The sequence below is a fragment of the Gavia stellata genome, chromosome 11 (genome assembly GCF_030936135.1).
Source record: "Gavia stellata isolate bGavSte3 chromosome 11, bGavSte3.hap2, whole genome shotgun sequence".
In the NCBI taxonomy this organism is placed as follows: Eukaryota; Metazoa; Chordata; class Aves; order Gaviiformes; family Gaviidae; genus Gavia; species Gavia stellata.
In genome coordinates, this window is record NC_082604.1 from 10,395,067 (window position 1) to 10,414,556 (window position 19,490).

The 19,490-nt window shown below is 43.7% G+C and overlaps 1 protein-coding gene across 1 annotated transcript; it reads right to left on the reverse strand.

Annotated features, from left to right (window-relative positions):
* Positions 1-936: 936 nt before the first annotated feature.
* AP1S3 (adaptor related protein complex 1 subunit sigma 3) lies at positions 937-19,026 on the reverse strand. The gene is made up of 6 exons (XM_059822843.1): positions 18,953-19,026; positions 14,010-14,097; positions 4,633-4,811; positions 3,307-3,415; positions 2,202-2,339; positions 937-1,231 (listed from the first exon to the last, which is right to left on the reverse strand). Exons 1-6 carry the CDS (start codon positions 19,024-19,026, stop codon positions 1,196-1,198), a joined length of 624 nt encoding a protein of 207 aa, XP_059678826.1. The 3' UTR covers positions 937-1,195.
* Between the last annotated feature and the right edge of the window lie 464 nt (positions 19,027-19,490).

Sequence of the window (19,490 nt, forward strand, 5' to 3'; positions counted from 1 at the left end):
TTGAATTCTGTTAAAGGAGGAAAGAATCTCTCTGAGGAAGCCAGTTCCATGTGGAGTCCAAATTGCACTGACAGAAAAACAGGCAAGTTAACACATCTGGCTCCCCACACACATCTACAATGTTTTATAACACACAGTACGATGCACAGCCCAGCTGATTCTTCTCCTCTCTACTATTTTATCCTTTTTCCCTTCGTGCAGCTTGCAAAGTTATAAAAGGTTGATTAACTTGTCCAACCTTCACAAAAATCAGCCATGTTCAACTACTAGAAAGCTGTGTGTGAATTTGGGACTGGAAAACTCTACTGGGAAAGATGGTTATTGGTGGATGCCAAAAGATATACAAGATGATCTTCACCCTAAAATCCCAAAGACTGATTTCTTGTCTTCAGATATCTCCTGTTCTCAAGCTGCACATTTCCAAAGGTTGTAGCCTTTGTCCAGGTCCAGGGGATCTACGAAGGGGATAGGAAAACGAGGAAGGAGAAAAGACAGAAAAAAGGCCATCTGCGTGCAGCAGCAAAAAGTATTCATTAAACCTGGGAGAAGCCTACCTCGAGTCAGAACAGTCTTCCAGATTAAATGGAGGTGTGCAGTGAGCTCTAGTAGCAGTTGGAGCAGTCTTACTAGCAGACTAGAGCAGAAAATAGAAGGAAGATAGTGAAAGAAAGGGGCTGGTCCAAAGAGAAGCATATTTCTTCTTATACTAGATGGGTTAATCTTGTGAAATCAGGGCCCACAACAATTTGGCTTTTAGACAAAAAATTATTATTAGAGCAGAATAATCACTACATTCAAAATAATGGACATTTGTACAAAAGTAGAGTCATATGGTCAGCAGTGGACCAAAACTAGTAAAAATACCTCCTCAAAATACAGTCAGAGCAACATTTTATGATGACAAAACCCGTAGCTAAAAGACATGGTACAAAACAAGTGTTTAGTCCAGCAAGGAGAAAAGAAACTAGATCAAGGGTAATAACAACTCTGAGAAACTCATATGCAGAGTAATGCAAGTACAGAATTGTTAAACCTTGTGCTACATTAGCTGACCTTCATCTTTACCATTATACAAACAAATGCCTTTAGTTATTGGTTTTTGGTATTTCTCTGAGGATCTGGCACATTGGGAAGCAATTTCAGGAAGTGCATTTTACAGATGCATACAGCAGTTCTTCTCCAGGTAGTTTTAACATTAAAATGCAGGCTTGTTCATGTACTCTTCCACTGTCTGGGAAAAAAAAAGAAAACCAACTGATGCATTATGGAGCGGTAAAGTAATATTCAAACAAGCCCTCTTGTCCTCTTTGAAGACAGTTGTAGTTTTGCATGGAATTAGATAGGATTAATTAAAATGTAGAAATAATTCTGCTTTAAAAACCTTTAACAGCGTTTTAGAATCTGATCTTCAAATCATGACATACCATGGTTGTGGCTAAACTCATCGTAGCTAGCTGGCCTTTGAACATAGCTGGCTTAGCTTCATGTGCAAATGCCAGACCACTGTGAAAAACTGATCGACTCACATAGCGTGTCCCTAGCTAGTTCTACCAGCGTGCTGTTTCCTTCAGTATTACAATGGATCCTTCACTACCTAGGAAAAAATGAAGTAAATCCATCACATTCAACTACTTTTGCCATTCCTGGCTCAACAGCACAAGTTACAGAAGAGAATTCTTGCAGGGTTCTGAATAAAGGTTACATTATCTGTGCCCTGCAGAAAAACTACACAGATGTTTATGAATGAAAGTGGAGTTTGCCAGCATATACTCTTTCCAATTTTAAATGTTAATAGTAGGTCGTTTCCAATGTATTAGTGAAACAGAATAGATTTTTCTGTATTTATATATACATATGTATACATAAAATATAAACTTAGATTATGTTATTGTATGAATATCTTAGGTATGTCTTATTAAACTATTTCTTAATATAGTATCTGAGAAATTCTAGCAGTTAAACTGCAAGAGAGCAACAGCAGTACATAAAGAGCCTCCAGATGATTCCGCAAGATGCAAGAGGGTTGAATTGAAAGCTTATGTAACTGCTACCTTAACCGCATTGTTGTACGTATTGAAACTGAACATAAGACACATTTGGATAATTAAGTACCAGAAGTGCTGAGCTGTATTTTAAGCTCCTGTCAAACGAGGAAGATGTAGGAAGATGAGGTGTTTGCCTTTTGTCTTCCTCTGCCTTACCTCCTGCAACATGTCAGAGTCTTCTATGGCTTTCACTGCAGACCTCTTTGAAGTTTCTTGTACTTCTCCACCAATTATAAACTCATCAAGAATAAAATAAGCTTTTTCAAAATTAAAGATAATATCCAGCTCACACACCTGCCAGAACAAAAGGACACCCCACATTTAAATCACTTTTACAGCATTATAAGCACTACTGGGCCAAAAGTTGTTAAGATGATCAAACGTATTCAATGTATACACTCTCGTGGCAGGTAGCAGAGTGAAGAAAGATACGGCATACTATGTAATGCTGCAGCTTTTGCACATATTCTCTTCACATATATAGCCTAGACGTACAGCAAAGATATTCCACTTATTATATTTTATATAATACACTACATTCATACTGGTTTTCAGAGAACAAAGCTGACTTCCTAGCCTACTAACCTCATAATAGGTCTTATATAGCACTTGTAGTATGTGTTACATACGTTCACGCACAGTTTCACAGAGCAAGACATATTCCCTGTCCTAGTGACCTTACAGTCACCAACCGCTTTTTTGTTTGGAGGTGGTACAAACATGAGTCATGGCACAGTGATTTAAATAAGAGATGAATTAAGATAGTGGGAACAATTTCAGAAATATTCATAGAAAAGATGGGGTTTTTGTAGTCTTTAAAGACTTATGTGGACCTTCTTGAGGTCTTTTCTTTAAAAAAACCCCACTTTATCTTTTTCCTCTTTATATGTCCTTAATTGTTGCGCGATATTATGAAACAAACAAAACCAGTATATCTGAAGATGTCAGGAAAGAGAATTAAAGTACTGTCACCCAGGGGTTTTTTTTAAGTAATTTTCCTCAAGCTTTTCCCTCAAATTCTATTCCAAGACAGACATACAAACCATCAGGATTAATTGGGGGGGTGGGGGAGGGGAGGATGGAGAAACACTCTTATGATAGCTTCAGCACTATTTATAAAATACTCTAGTAATGAATTTCACTCTGGATTGAGAGAGTCTACAGGGCAAGTACTGCAGATGGAAACACGAAGCAAAACAGCTTCAGGTAACTGTTTATCAGACAGCCAGGAATGCGGTTCATGGGAGAAAGTGAAACCTACGTTTCCAAAGTATCTGTCCAGAAGCTCTACATATCGATGAACGACCTCTAGCGTCAGGAGCTCATTATCCTGGTCTTCTATTGCACAACAGAAATATAAACTAGCATACCTACGGAAACAAAGGCAAAAACGTGAGAGTGAACAGCTGGATGCTCAGTGCTCTGCTCATCTCTTAGAAGTTATGCAAATGATGGTTAATGCCTATCTGGTCTCTAAAATAATCATTTTCTTTCATTCTTATAGCGTCCCAGAGAACACTTAAAAAGATCAGATAATTTAAACAAATTATTAATCTAGTTAGAAAAACAAACTCTACCCTTGGCAAAGTGGGACACCTCCAACATTGGTCTTAATAAAACAAACGGTAAGTACTTTAAGGTCTCCCTCACCTGCTGCAATAGCACTACAGTAAGTGGGGTTAATTAAACTGTAGAATGTGTTACCGCTCTTCATCAAAAAATAAAAATGAAGGTGGAAGGAGTTGCATCTCAGCAAGCCTGCTGGCTATCAAATGACTGACAGTGTTTTACAGAGGGCCAGAAATCATGAAACTGCTTAGACCAAACAATCTTTATAGCTAACATGCAGCAAAACTTTATGTTTAAATCAACCCAAGGCGGGAGTAAAGATCTACCTCAACTCTCTGGTGCTGTGGCTGGAGGCCCAACTTGTCACAGCACCTGGTCAGATGTTTACATCCATCACATCACAGCATGGAACTCAATTTTTGCTAAATGGGAGATGCCGCTTAAATTGTACAATGTGCTATACCTTAAGGCTACTTTTTGTTTGCTACAACTTTACAAGAATTAACAGGCAGTTAATGCTAAGCATTGTGTAACTGGGGACCAGTGATTTGTTTGGAAAAGGAAATGGGAATTAACACTTTCCAGAGCAACAAATATTTCAAAGACAAAATTTGACAAAATGTTGAAAGTGCCTCAGAACAGTTCCTGCAACCTCCCAAAGAGCCTGATAAAGCCCAGCATACGTCTCAGCAGGCTACCCTGGGGAATTAGAAGGAGCAGGGAAGCCTAAAGCCTTCTAACAGGATTTCAACCACTAATACTTATTAGGTTACTCCCATTTTTCTCATTTGACAGATTGTACAAGTATTTTTCACCCCACAATTTACCCTGCCAATTTATCCAGGGACACTGTGCTGTTATACATAGTTAGATTGCCAAAGGCAGGCTCCTACTAGTCTAGTCTAGCACTTAGGCTTTTGTTTGCTGTTTTTCTTAAAAGTTAGCCTTTATTTTTCCTCTTCTAGCATGTATTATTTATATGAATAGTAATTATATGTTCTCATAAAATTACTCACACCTTTTGTAAACAAGCTTGAGGTCTTTCCAGTCAACAAAACTACTTGTTTTTTGATTGCGAGACAAAATAATCTGAACAATTTCTCGAATGATCTTTTTCTTCTCTTTATCAGGTAGCGTCGTATACCATTTCTGAAGCCGTAATTTCCCCTGCCGACTGAAGAGCAGTATAAAGTGTATCTAGAGTAAACAAAGCAACATGGTTAATGCCGGGGCCATGGCCAGAGAAGAGCATTCCTCTGCCTGTCGACAGAAATCTGTAAGATCTTAGTGAAGACATCTCCAGCCCTGGCGTGACGTTTGGACGTGGCATCAGTGAGGTCTGGGGAAGGCTGAAGGTGGGAGCAGAGATCACTCCCCTCTCCTGTTTCTTCCCCAGGCAGCTCTCCCCTCCCTGTGAGACCTCTCCTCTGCACATCCGCTTTGCATCTTCTCCCACCCATCCTCCCTTACCTTATGCAAACAGCAGCTTTGCTTCCTATTCTGCCACTTCCCTGGGGAACAGGAGGAGCATCACCACTTTGCAGTGGTGAGAAGAGGGCCCCAGCCCCTCCTCCAGCAAGATCAGACACCTTAGTGAAGGGAATGAAGACTTATATACAACAGGGCTAGCAAGATCAAGGATGCAGTGTGGCACAAGACTAGAAATATGAGAACCTGGATAGTAATCATAATCTCTAACAATTCTGGCATTGCACTATTTCAGGTCACAAACAAAGCAGCACGTTCCTAGAAGAGGCTACAAGGAGCAGAATAAATCAACCACTTTGGAAAGGGAGCTTGACTAGTTTTACTAAAAAAAAAATCACCAGATTACGAAACACAGATGACAAAGGACAGACCTCAGTGACCAAGGATATTACATTAAATAAAGCATGATATGTACACTGTTCTGAAATTTCAATTTTAAAGCTAGTCATAATTTCACATGGTTTGACCCACTATTTTTTCATGCTTAGCATTAGCAGTATTATTGAAATACAAAAGTGCTAGCTTTTAAATGCCAGTGGGCCTTTGGGAGAAAAGTATCAATTCACATTTATACAAATACTTTCATTAGCAGATTAAAATAACTGACTGTACTAGGTCTTTAAGCAGTACAGTAAGTCATCTATCCACAGCATGGAAATGGCTTTAAGAATGCAGGAAATCTATTTGAGGATGATATCCATCTTAACGGGACGTCCTCTGCTAAATGGGAAAAAACCTAACCTAGTGAGGATAGAGATGCTTCCAATGGCTGAAGAGACTGTGAACTGCCCTGTTCTGACAGGCATCCCCATTGCTTTTCTCACCAGTACCAATGCTTGGAGGCCAGGGACCTGCAGGAAGGATGTCTAACCGCAGTCGCAGCCCTGTGCGTGATGACAGGCGCACCGCCACTTGCCCGCGCAGAGGCAAGGCTTCCCCTGATGCTGGGAGGACCAGAGAGAAGGAAAGGAGCCTCATTTTTCTCACTTGCTCCCAATCCTTGCAAACTCCCAACAGAAGAGCTGGCAGGTCCCTTGCCACATCCCCATTCCCATTAGCCCAGCCTTACCCTTCCCTATAGTTTCTCAATCTACACCCTAATCCCTTCTCCCTCTTGTTTTCTGTCCCAGCTTATTGCTGTACCTATACTTCCCCATCACTCTATCTCCACAGTGAGGATTAAAGTTAATGTTCGCAATCACTATCAAGATTACAGTGCAGATTTCTGTAAAGACAAAAATCATTCTATGCTCTGGTGAAGTCCATGTAGAGAAGTGCACCAGAGAAGCTTCTATGTAAAAGAAAAAAAAAAAAAGCTACTGGATTTTAAACAAAACATTCATTCATAATTCAGAACCATTCTCTAGCTATTAAGTTGCATAGTTGTTGAGTAATCCGGAGGTAAGAGTTCTGACTATATTAAGAAAGACTTCAAATGTGGGATCATTTTAGGGAAAGGTGGACTGTTACTCATATGTGCCTGTGGCAGGATCTACTGCTGGAAATATGGCTCTTGACATCATTAGTCTAATGTGGTTGAGAAAATTACAAGGATTTTGTAGCTGCCTTGTGTTGAGTCCTGTAATACTCTCCAGATGAGCTTGCTAAATAAAAACAATTACGCTGCTGGCAGTACACATGGCCTGATTACAGTGAAGATCAAAGCACCATGTTCTTGCCTTTCTCTATTCATATTACCAACTGGGTTTTGACATGGTAATATTCCAGCTGTCAGGGTTACCCCTTCCCAGCAGATGAAGGGACAGTACTTACTGTCTATCATACACTTGTCCACTGAGAGGAGCTGGATGAATGAAAGACTGTTTTGCTTGCTGCACAGCACATTAACCCCAAAGCCTTTGTAAAGAGTGCATTTCGAAAAGCAGAGCTTAAGTTCTGCAGATAAGATCAGCAGGTCAGCGAGTATCCATTTAAAAGCAATCAGGCACAGGTAGCAGCTATTTGATAAACAGATTTCTAAAAATATGGTGACTCAGATAGGAGAGGATGATCAGATTCGATTGAAAATGCAGGGAATTAGTCAATGAATCCTGATCAAAAACTGACAGCATGTTCAGCATAGCAAGATCATGCTGTTTGAGACATCCTCAGAAGAAATATCTTTGCCTGCAGGGCTTCAATAGGGAAAGACAATGAAAGGGTATGCTGGTTTAGGTTCAGCTGTTGGACCCAACAGAACTTAAATCCGAGTGCCTGCAAATAATACATGTATCTCCAGAGGAGCAACCTTATGCCTCTAAAAGGTTAAATACCAACAAGCCAGGGAATTACAGTGAATATTACCACCATTTTCTACTGATTAGTTTACTTCAGGATGTTATGCTTCACCCACAGGAAAGTGAGCTGACCTCCATTTAAAATTGCTTTGAAAACTCCACTGTTTCTCATAAAGATGCAGTTGATGTTTCACCATCACTTTCATGAGCAGAGGCAATATTCTTTGCAATCAGAAAATATCCATTAAGGCTCTTAAATGCACCAAGATTTGTATACAAGCTTCAAAAATCCTATCTTTTGGATCTCCCATCCCACACTCCTTCATATGCAGAATATAACTGCATACCTCATAAGGCAATTTTACTATTATACAAATATATACAGCTAGAAAATAGGTAAGAGCCTCTACTGTAGTCCATTTCTAATTTTACAGTCTGCAGCAAAATAGTGTACCTTCAAGCCTAGGTACCTATTACTGGCCAGCTGAGAGCTCCTGTAACAAAACAACATATTAGAAAGTTGTAGATACTTAGAAGAGAAAATATTACGGGGTTTTTTTCTCTTTTGACTCTTCTTCCTTTTTCTAATTTCTAAAATCCATTCAATCTGGGGAACTCTCTAGGAGGTAAATAGTATTACATTCTCAAGAGGTTAAATGGCTTAATTCCTGTAAGCGTCAGCATCCAATTGCTATAGACATTGTTTCATTTAGTTCCGCTTTGCTCTGCCCAGCCACACTGACATTATACAACACATTTCTCACTCTCATAGCTCTGTTTATTACAGCTCACTGGAAAGATTTTGATGCATCAATAAGCCTGGAAACGTTGAAGTACTGCACAAACACAAACCTAACAGCTCTTCTGTTCCTTGCTCCTTGACTGCGAAAACATTTGCTTTCCTATAGCACTAATGACAAGATGGATGTTGATTAAGGAATTTTTGGTTGGTTTTCAGCAGCCAAACTACAAATAGAGGTAGATTATCCTGCAATGTTTTACTCATCTTTAAAAGTTCTAATTCCAGAGGAAAACAAAGGCAAATTACTTGCTTCAAGCAAAATACCTTTGAAGCAAGGTGCTTGGCTTCCTTTCCTACCCTTCCAGCGTGTGCTGGCTGTGACTAACAATCACCAGACCCAGGGCGATGCCAGAGGGAATTTTTTAGGTCCAAGCCTGAGCCAGTTGGGATGAGGAGTGCAATTCCTATGACAGCATCGGCTGCCTTCACATGCGGAGTCTGCAGGAGACAAGCTTTGGTCTGGGAGCTGAGTGTAATTTTATTAGCTCATTTTACTGAATCAGACCCAACCACCTACAGCACTGTGCAAAATGATCTCCATAAATATCAGTAAGTAGCCTAAATGACTGCTTTTTATATTTGTAGCCCACTATTTTCTAGTTGGAAAAATTGGTGGTTTTTTTTACATCAAGCATTTAAACCAGATTTCTAAACCTGAACTCCATCCCGTTCTCATGCATCTCGGAATCAACTGCAGCTGTAAGTTATATAACAGGTCGGAAAGTTACAGGGCCTTCTGTTTTATCGAGATCTACAAAACTGTACCAGGATAACAAACAACACACTTAGTTTCAGGGCTACAAAAAATTAAATGGTAGATTTTGCCATGAAATAATTTAATAGTAAATAGAACAGACATAAAAAATGCAAAATACAGAAGGTTTACACGTTCACAAACAGCAAACGTAAAATAAATATGTAGAACAACACACATGGTGATTTTTTCCACCTTCCTTGGGAAACCTTTCCCTCCTTTTGCTAATGGGCTGTCATGATCTGATAAGCAGCTCACGTGGACTGTTCCCTGCCAAGACTGGAAGTCCCCTTTGGTGCAGCCTTCTCCAGCATTTGGCCATTTCACACTGCAGACTGATCAAACACTTTACAGTTGGCTCACTGGTTTCAAATTCTGATAATTTGTTGCTTTTACAGAGGTTTTAAAACCTAATCTGTACTGCAACGTTTAGTATGACTGTCTAAAGGACTCCAGACTATATTCTATTACATACAGAACAAACCACCTGTAGGGATATCAATAAAGACAACTACACAGGAAGACAAAGTGGCTTTCCTGATTCCAAGGGTCATTTGTCCAGTTCACTGTCCAATGACATAAACATGTAAGAGATGCCACATGTCTTCCTGTGAGGTGAAGTCCAGGGGTCAATGCAGCGAGGCTCTCATTCACCCGGCTGTGAGAAGAATGTACGCTAGAAATGCTTCTCCTCCTCCCGAAATTCAACCTGCATAACATTTGCCAACTGGTTTCAAACCTGTTCTGTGGCATCTGGCTGCTCCACGTCCCTCGGTGGGAGAGAACTACAAGGAGCCTAAGGAGAGGGAAGGCGGAAGAGGAGGTGGAGGCTGGAAGACTGCAAAGAGCAAGCATCCATCTCTTTCCTGGGTTCTTGGTTTGGGCAAGGATTTGCTCCGCTAGGCAGCTCTGTCACTCCAGCAGCACTGGGTTTAGACTCTGCTTCAGCTGTGACCTTTCCAAATTCAGTTAAGAGCCCTCCCTAATCAAAGCCACCTTTATAAAACAGAAAGATCCTGAAATTCACAAGTTAACTGAAATTTGCAGATTAGGAGTTACTATCCTAAAACAGACAGCTTGGCAGAACTTGGAAACTCTAAGTTTTCCTTAAAAACTCTCCGTTTCAGCCTGCTGCTGCCAGTAGGGCAACAGGCAATAGATGACATGCTAATAAAGAAAAACTCATGGAGCACATAAAAAAGGGAAGTGGGATGAAAAAAGCCACACCTTCAGCTGCTGACATGACCATGGGTGCTGACAGAAGCCTGGGGAAAACCAGACCGACTGGCTGTACCTGCTGGAGAGGAAGCGATTTTTTATCATAAAATTATCTTTTAACTTATTTTGACTCCCTTGAAATCTGCTTGATGTTCTGGTACTGTTTTAGTCTAGTTGAGTTCATATAAAGTTAAGTAACTTTTACTATTTTTCATTCTTTCCTCCAATATGAAAGAATGTATTTCACAACATAGACAGCTGTCCAGAATTTTTTTAATTAGTATTTATTTTTACATCACATCTGAAAATGAACCAAACCTACTTTCATTAAATTGTTTCTTTTAAAAAGTATAAACATCCAAATTATTCCAACCATTAGTTGATTTCTTTTTTCTCCAAAACATTTGAAGATTAAAAAATTACTTCTAGTTTTTGCTTTGTTTAGTGGGGGTTTTTTGGAGGAAGGGAAGTAAATACTGAAATTTTTCCAAAAAAAGTGAATAGCTATACTGTGAACATACAGATGGTTTGGAATGCCAGGCTTTTAGGGTGAAATGAGAAAGACGTACTGAACGGACAACTATTGACCTAATGTGTTAGCAATCTAGCCACGTCAAGAAGAGACAGAATAATAACACACACTGAAGTATAGGTATTTTTGTATTCTGCTGCTGCACAAAGTCCCCACCTGGCTACTGACCTTTAACACATACACTCTGGGGTTTTAGGGACTTTTAAAGCAAGTATGTAAAATCCAAAACAGGCTACTTTATTAAAAATATTAATTTCCTTACTTGTTTACTCTGTTACTAAAACTTTTATACACAGCAGCACAGAATCTGACAGATATGTTTGCTGAATACTGTAGAATCTCAGCTTTAAATTTTAAAACACATATTTAGTCTGTATGATGTAAGCAAATAAGAAAAAAGAAAACAAATGAAAAACCAGCAACACAAAAATACCGAAGTAGCGTATTGCTGCCTAACTGGCACAGAATTCTTTCTCACTTAATCTCCATTAGGAACATTTCCGAACAATTTCCCCTAAACAATACGTTCAAAGTCCATGTAATAAAAGCTGTGCCAGATCATTACAGGCACACGTGACTATAGTTACACATTGATTTTATGCTTTTCATGATGCAGAAGACACCTTTATGTTATTACTGAAGATTTTAAATTGACCAGCATATTAGCATTTAAAGGGTATTTACACCATATAGTATTGATCCAGCCAACAACAAATACTTTATGTTGGCCAAAAATTTAGCTTCCGGAATGAAAACATGGACCAAAAATTAATTCTGCTATTCATCCGGGTCTTGTCATGAGGCCTGGAGGAAAGGGAACACCTGAGGTACTGTCCCTGCCCCTTCCCCATCCCCATTTTCCTGAGCCCGGTGGCTGTTGAGTTGTGAGAGTTTCATGTAGCCATTCCTATGGCTTTTCTAGAGCTCAGAGCAGACAGGCAGATACTCACCCAACACTTCATGTGTTCTCCTTTCAGCATGCAGCATCGCAAAACAAAGGCACAACATAGTAAATTTCTGCATTTTCTTCAAATAAAAATTATTCTATTTCTCATTCCTCTGCGGTTTGTGTCTATCGCTCGCCTTGGGGGACTAAGCAGAGGGTGATGACCATACAGGAGTATCTGCGCTGGTTAACGAGTCATCAAGAACTGCAAGTATCTGAGCAAAACTACCTTCAAGCTCCAATGGCAAGCAGCAAGGCAAGAACAGGCATTTACTGGCCGGTAAAGAGGGATTTTAATGCTCTCTCTTCTCAGGTCTGAACAGAGGATAGCAAGATGGACATCCTACACAAGTTCAGCAAGTTAGAGAAGACAAAAAGACTGGTGCATAGTGTACCTGGGGTTATGTCTGTGATATTAAGAAACACAAATCCAGGACATACTAGGCCTGAAAGACATGTATGGCCAGAAAGGCACGTCAAGCTTGCCTTCAAACACACAAATGTAAATTTTATTTTCCCATCCTGCCGCAGTGACTCTGCATGCTTTATTCCTACTCACAAATGAAATACCATTTGTGCATGACTGGATCTTGCACCTCTCTGAACTGCAACATCTGCAAAAATGCAAAGGCCCAGGGGTGGCCCCTCAAGAAAGCCAAGTAAATGCAGATGACAGCCTGTAGGAATAGGACATGAATGGGAAGGGATGGTAATTAGTAGCTGTGCATATGTGATACAGAAAAAAATATTTTCACAGGAGCAGTACGGTTTTAATTTAGGCATCACTGGAAAGACTACAACTGGCTCACATAAACGCTTGGTGTATATGCCAAAGCATAAATCTTGTAAGTACGTCAGGGAGGAGCAGCTCCACCTGCCCTCCCTGACTCATTAGCTTCCTCAGTACTTTCACTATTTTGTCCCTTTGCTGCTCTTGCACGTAACTGATGCCTTCAGGAGGCAGAAGGTCTATGGGATGGTTTTTAAAGCATGGGATTTTGAAGTAATTAGAGTAAAGATGCAGAAAAGCAGCAAACATTCTACATGGTTGACATGCTTGGCAGCATTTTCTTGCCTCCTCATAGCTCCAGCTGCCCATTACCCCTCCAGGTCTCTTCCTGCATTTGCGTACCCCAGATGCCATGGCTTTCTCCAAAGCCCTCCAGGCACTCCACATCCTAGTAACTCCTGGCTCTGAGACATGCCTACAATTTCCTTATTTGTGAGTGAAAATATGAAAAAAGTTACTTAAGAAAAGAATCAGCAGATGATCTATCATAACTTTTTTTTTTTTTTGCTTTCCGGAAATGAGTTTATTACCCAGACACAGTAAAGTGTGCATCGCAGTTACTGCATAGCCAGCCAGTCCAGAGCAATCTCTAATATAACAGTGACAATCTGTGATGATAGTGAGTACTTGAGAGAGAACATCCAAAACTGGAAGAGGATCACCTCAACAGTCAGAGATTACAGACTTCCTGAGAAGAACCCTAAAAAACATTTTTCCTAGCAAATCCCACAAAATTATATTCAAAAATCCAACGGAATGACAGGGAGTAACTGAATACCAGATTATGGATCACCCCCTGAGCAGTACTCTGATCTGAGCAGCTTCCAGAAGGGGAGAGCATAAGTAACAGGGCATGTGTAAAATCATTCTGGTAGCCCTGTCTCCACGAATCACAGGTTTAAGGATTCAGGGCCAGAAACTGGATCCAGACAACCCACCTGTGGACCTGTCCTCTATGAACTGCCTAACTACTAGGACACCCACAGCACCCTTGGCAGTGGATTAAAAACATTCATCTACGCTGTGTGAAAAAATATTCCCTTTTGTTTTCTTTACGTTTAGTGACTAAAAATTTCACAGGATGTACCCTGACTCTTCCTGTAGCAACAGTTCTTTATGGGTTCATCATTTCATGCATTTCTATCCCTTCTCCTGTAGTCACCTCTTTCCAAGCTGAAAAGTCAGGATCTTCTAAAACGGATGCCATTCCATTACCATTATCTACTCCCACACTAATAGTTCACTACAAGATAAATAAACAAAGAAATACCACATGGACTTCTTTTTCTTTTTTTCATGTAGAATGCTGCCTCAAACAACAAGAATCATTTATTTGTAATTTTCTCTCCTTCCCTCATCTATGATAATCTGCTGCCCTTCTTGGGTTTCAGAGGTAAATGCCTAGAGGCAAAGTTCATCATCTTTTCTAGGCCAATACACAACTGTATCACAGTGTGGAAAAAAGCAGTTATTCTTCAAACTGTAGATAGTAAATTCTGTGCAGCATTGAAAACATCTTTTGCAGATCTGTGTTTATTTTAACAATTAAGGGCATTGAGACTGTTGGTGAGGTCAACAGCTGAGAGTTCATTTCCAAACACCGGGCAGGTGTCAGCAGCTGCAGTCACTTCAACTAGTATTTCCACCCAAGCTTCGAGATCACTGACTGGTATCAAATGCCTTACTAAGTGGAAACAGTCCTTGCCAACTCCTTTTCTATTCAGGCCAAGTACATTTTTAGAGCCCCTGTGCTCAATGGGATTCTTTTGATCTTTCCCCAGGGTTTCAGATCACGCCCACAGGTACTAATTTTTCTCACTGTACTGATGAGCAGCACAGGTAGGAGGGAAGCAGGCCCTTTACTATGCAGGCACCAATTCCGCACTCAAAGCTGCGCAAGCAGAGCTATGTACTGTCACAAAAGTAATACTGATAACACTGAGGTGGCACCAGGATCAAGGTGCTGCAACACTTACAGGCATGAAAGACTACAGCAACACGAGTCCTTATGGAAACTAATCGTTTTCTCCTCTCTGCTCTCTCCCCGCTCTTCGACTTTGTTAAGACAGCAATCCTTCAAGACATGTTTCTCTGCCGCGCCTGTATGTGTCAGGGAGCAGAATTTAGTCTAAAAAGTCTTTTTTTTATGTCACAAAGTAATAGCCAGGCAGAAAAGCTGTCTTTCTCAGCAGGATGTGAAGTTGGCTTTGCTAAACAGACTCTGCAACGGAAATCTGCAACAGAGGAAACAATTGAAACAACGCTCTTGCTAAGACACTGTACCATGTGCACAAGTACCTTCCATTCAGATCTCAAAACACAGAAAAAAGGTGGCAAGCACAACCACGTCATTCCAAACCGGAGGAACCCATCTACGGAGAGTTTAAATGACCTGTTGAAAGTTCCTCACTCGTGAGCCTAAACAAGGCTTATTCTTGGTTTGTAACCCAGTAAGCCTTATTTCTTGACTTGTAACCCAGTGTAACAACCCCTTCAGAGAGACAGAGGAATTTTAAGCAAAAGAGTACCCTGACAAAAGCACCTTTTCATCAGCACTAACTGGCACAGGAGAACGGGGTAAGGCTGACAGCACTAGTTAATGTAATAACAACAGCAAGGGTTTGTACTATGACCTCAGAAAAGGAAAAAAAATATTATTAATCGTAAGAATGCAAAATCACCTTATAAAATTATGACAATCAATACAGCAGACAGTCTCCAAATTGTCAGTAAGCAGCGCTATTGTAAGCAGCACTCCCCTGGGACCATCGTGAGTGCTTTGAAAACTGGCATTTGTAAAGTGCATGCATCAGGGAGAGTTCCGAGATCAGCTTCCCTGAAATCAGCTCCCATATTTACTGACCTTCAAGGGCAAAATAGAAACTCCAGTTGTTTACATAAGCTTTACCCAAGGGAAGTGGGTATGTAGGGCTGTCTCGGGGTGTAACCAGAAAGGTTATATCTATATGGGGACTGAGGTGTGGAGACTGCATTGCCATCTGTAAATTCATTACTGTGCATATTCTATTTGCAAATGTAATGACAGGTACACCTTTCTAAATACACTAGACTAACACATATTTAGCATTCTGGTTAAACCACTGAAAAGAAACAACATAGCTCTGCCTTTGAGGACAGAGACAAACAACGAAACTTGGCCTCCTATGAAGGAGTTGAGAGACTTCTGTTCAACTGCACTGCCAGTAACTGATATTACAAATGCACACAACAGGCAAACTGTGAAGACAGCAGCTGGGGCCGTGCTCGCAGAACCTGCCCCAAGTCTGAATTATCAAGCAGTGAGATGGTTTCTCAATTAAGAGGCATCACTGACCATCTTACTGCTTGAGAGCCCGCAGGCCTCCTTGGGGAAAATCTAACCATTATTCTGAGGATATTGGTCATCACGCTTAACAAAAGAGAATAACCACGGCAACCTTTTCTGATCCCAGCAAACCACCACGCATAGCAATGGAGAGCCAAAGGGCCTCCCTCCCAGGATCCTGCCCATCAGCCCTTTAACCTGAAAGGCTGCTGCCCCCTTCCAAGCTAAAACACTGAAGGGCTGCTGCCCCCTTCCAAGCTAAAACAAGCCGCTGCTGCCATCTCTACCCAGCCATGGAGCCAACTTGCACACATAGACTGGTTGCCCATAGACAACAGAACCAGACCCATACGCCCTCTCACAGATGCATTACTTGTTGGAAAGGCAGAGCTAAGTTCCCATAACCCCCATGAGACCAGGCAGTTGAGCAGAGGCACCCAAGCTGGAGGCAAGGCTGCCGCCCAAGCTCTCCACTTACCCAGCACCAGGGAACATACATGAGGAAAAGCTCTTCCCAATGCTCCCATCACAAGAAAACCCACGGCCCCGCTTTGACACCAGAGCCCACCAAAAGACACAGATCCACACGAAACCACATTTGATCCTTCTCCAGGCACTGGAGCAGACTTGAAGCTCAGCTCCTCAAGTTACAGGAAGACTTCATAAAACTTCTCTCTGTAACAGCCTTGTTTTCCTGGTTGGCTATGAAAGGCTGTCAGCATGACCCAGGCTCACCCCAAGGGTCAGAAGACAGAAAGGAAAAGAATGTAACTTTCATTTCCTCAAAACAGGTGCAGACCTTGTTCAAAGCCGCTTGGAATTTTCTGCTTCTGAGAGCAGACGGCACAGCCCTAGCACGCAGGCTGGCATGCACCTTCTAAAGAACACGTTTTACCTCTATTTAAAGCCAACTGGGATTATTCCAGCAGAATGATTTTTCAGAAAACCCAAGTTTCTTTCTCCCAAACACAAACGAGCCACTGGCACACCATCTCGGGACCTGCCCTCTCCCGAGGCACGCCAGGACAGGGGTATTCAGATGGCACAGCAGCTCCACGTTTGAGCCCATCTCCGCGGGGACTTTGCTTTTTCAGGCAGCGCGCAAACATTTCTGTTTGCTTTAGGCTCTTGGGAAAGCAACGTCCAGGCCGGCCCCGCCGAGGGTCTCCCCCCGCCCAAGCCCCGGGTCTCGGCTCCGGGCGGAGGAACCCCGTCCCCGCGGGTCGAAGGGGAACGGGGGCCGCTCCGCTCCGCCCTGCCTCCAGCCAGCCCCGGCGGGGAAGCCCAGAGAACGCGTCGGTCGAGGGGCCCCCCGCCGCCGGGCCGGTCGCGGCACCGAGGAGGCAGGCGGCGGTTGCGGCGGGGCAGGGGGAGGGCGGCTCCCGCCCGGCCCGGGCGAAGTCCGGCGGCCCCGGCCCACTTACCATGGTGTGGCGGCGGCGGCGGCAGGCTGGGAGCCGGCACGGCCCGGCTGGCTGCCGGCCGCCTCCCTCCTCCCTGCCTCCCTCCCCGCCCCGCGCCAGGTGAGGCCCCGGCCGCATCGCGCCTTCCCACAATGCCCCGACAGGGAACTCCCCGGGCGCCTCCTCCCCGCCGCCGCCGGGCCGGGTCTCCCGGCGGGCGCCGCGGGGCCGGGGAGCGGCGAGCCGGCCCGAGCCGCCACCGTGGAGCATGAGAGTGGGTCTGGGAGAGCGAGCGGGCCGCCCGCGCTCTTCCCGACGGCACGGTGGGCACAAGGCGTCCCCGGCACCCTGCGGCGTCGGGCTTTCCCCGGCCCGGTGGTGAGAGACCGCCGGCGGGCGACTGCGGCTGCCTGCTACCGCCTGCCCGTCTACGGTCCTGGGAGAAGGGAAGCAGAGCGCGGGCAAAAGGGCAGGTTGTTGACAAAGAGACGCTACAGCTGCACGTCCGTGGTAGTGTGCCAGCGGCAGCGTGGCCTCCCCGGGGCACGGCTTCCCCGCAGAGCACTCCTTTCTGGGAAGCGAGGGTGCCGAGGGGAGGTGGGGGCTGCAGAGACCCCGTCCGCACCCCAGCTGTCACCCTGTACACGCATTAGCACCCCAGCTGTCACCCTGTACACGCGTTACCGGCTCAAAGGGCACCTTTCTCACCACAGTGAAAACTGAGTTTAATAACTATGCAGTTCGTGTCCTCCCTTGGTGCTAGCTACTCCCCGTCCAAGCATTCATACCCTAAAGACGCTCTGGTAGAGCTACAGGCATGATTGCTCTGCAGTCCACCTCCAAAATGAAACTCAGATAGTTTAAATACCTTAAATGGCTGGGCTTTGCTAACCTGTGCTTTTTGAACAGAGCTGGATGAGAGAGCCAAGACATAAGCAGCTCTGCCAGTAGATCAGCAAATCCCCGTAACCTCTGACAGGGATTTGCTGATAAGCAGCTGGTGCCAAAAGAATGTGCAACATCCACACACTCAGCACTTGAATCAAAAGCTCTAAATCCAGGCCTAAGGCTTCTCAAGCTCTTACCAGGAGTCTGATCCAGATGCAAACTACCACATAAGCATAAACCGAGAAAGCTTTGGACCTTTAAGTCCCATGTTTGTAGTCTAAAGGAGAGACATTCCCCAGTGCACAGCGTGCATCTAGCCCCGAGCATCTAGCCCCGAGGGCAGCGTGTCGGGATTGAGGATATGGTTCCCATCTGCCCCAGGCAGAGCCATACCCTGCTCTTGCATGCAGTGTTAGATGGGTGAGAGTCATCAGTGAGAAAGGGAAATCTGAAGCAGCTCAGGGACTGCAGGGGACACTGTGGTGTCAATGGCTGACAGCGGTGGAACCTCTCTTCAGCCTCTGGCTTCAGCAAAGGGTCTCTCGGTCCAAAGCAAGTGTGCATGCACAGCTGAAAGGGCAACTGGGGTGAAATCCACTCCCAGCTGGAAATGCTCGAGCAGAGAGCTTATGCAGGGGTGTGCTCCTTATGCTCATTTAACAGCGTGGAGGTAATTTCCACATTTCCCTATGCATGCGTGACCCTACTCCTCTCTGCCCTCTGTAAGCTTTGATTTGGTCTATATTAGACATGGTGTTCACAGAGCCCTTCACTGCTGCTCGCTCAGTTCTGGTTTCTGTGTGTTACAACCCCATCCCGCCAAGCAGCATGACACACGCTGTACTGCGATGCTGTCAGCTGCCGAGTGCTCTAGTTTCACTTCTGGAGCGCACAACACAGAAGTACGAGTCCCAGCTGCCTACAGATCACACTGATACCTCATCTGCTCACTTGCCTCTGGCCTCTGTCACTTCCTGAGTGCACATCCCGGGCCCATAAAGCAGCACTATCTACAGACCACATGGACATGCTCGCCCTTTACCTCACAGTTGTGCAGCACACGCTGCGCCAGACTGCCAGACAGCACTGGCCTCCCTGGTTTTGCTGGGGCACCATCTTCCCTTCAGCGAGCCTGCCAAATACTTGCTTACATGCTATCAGCATCTGATAAAGTAGACAAAAAGTAGACAAAAACCTTCCGCTAGATTCCCCAAAAGATAGCTGGGATGAGTAAACAGGCCACACAAAGTGCCGCAGTACCCATGCTGTCTTCACTAGGCGGTAAACCTCTGGCTTCCCTGCAACCATGGTCATGCTCCTGTCCCTTGCAGCCTCCAGCTCTGCCTACTGTGGTCTATGAAGAACAACAGAGATCTGGCTCTGCGCTTACACCCCAAATGTTCCTCACTGTTGGCGAATGGGGAGAGTCCATAGATACCACTGCAGCATTGGGAAAGCCGCGTCTCTGTGTACACTTTGAATTGGATTTGCCT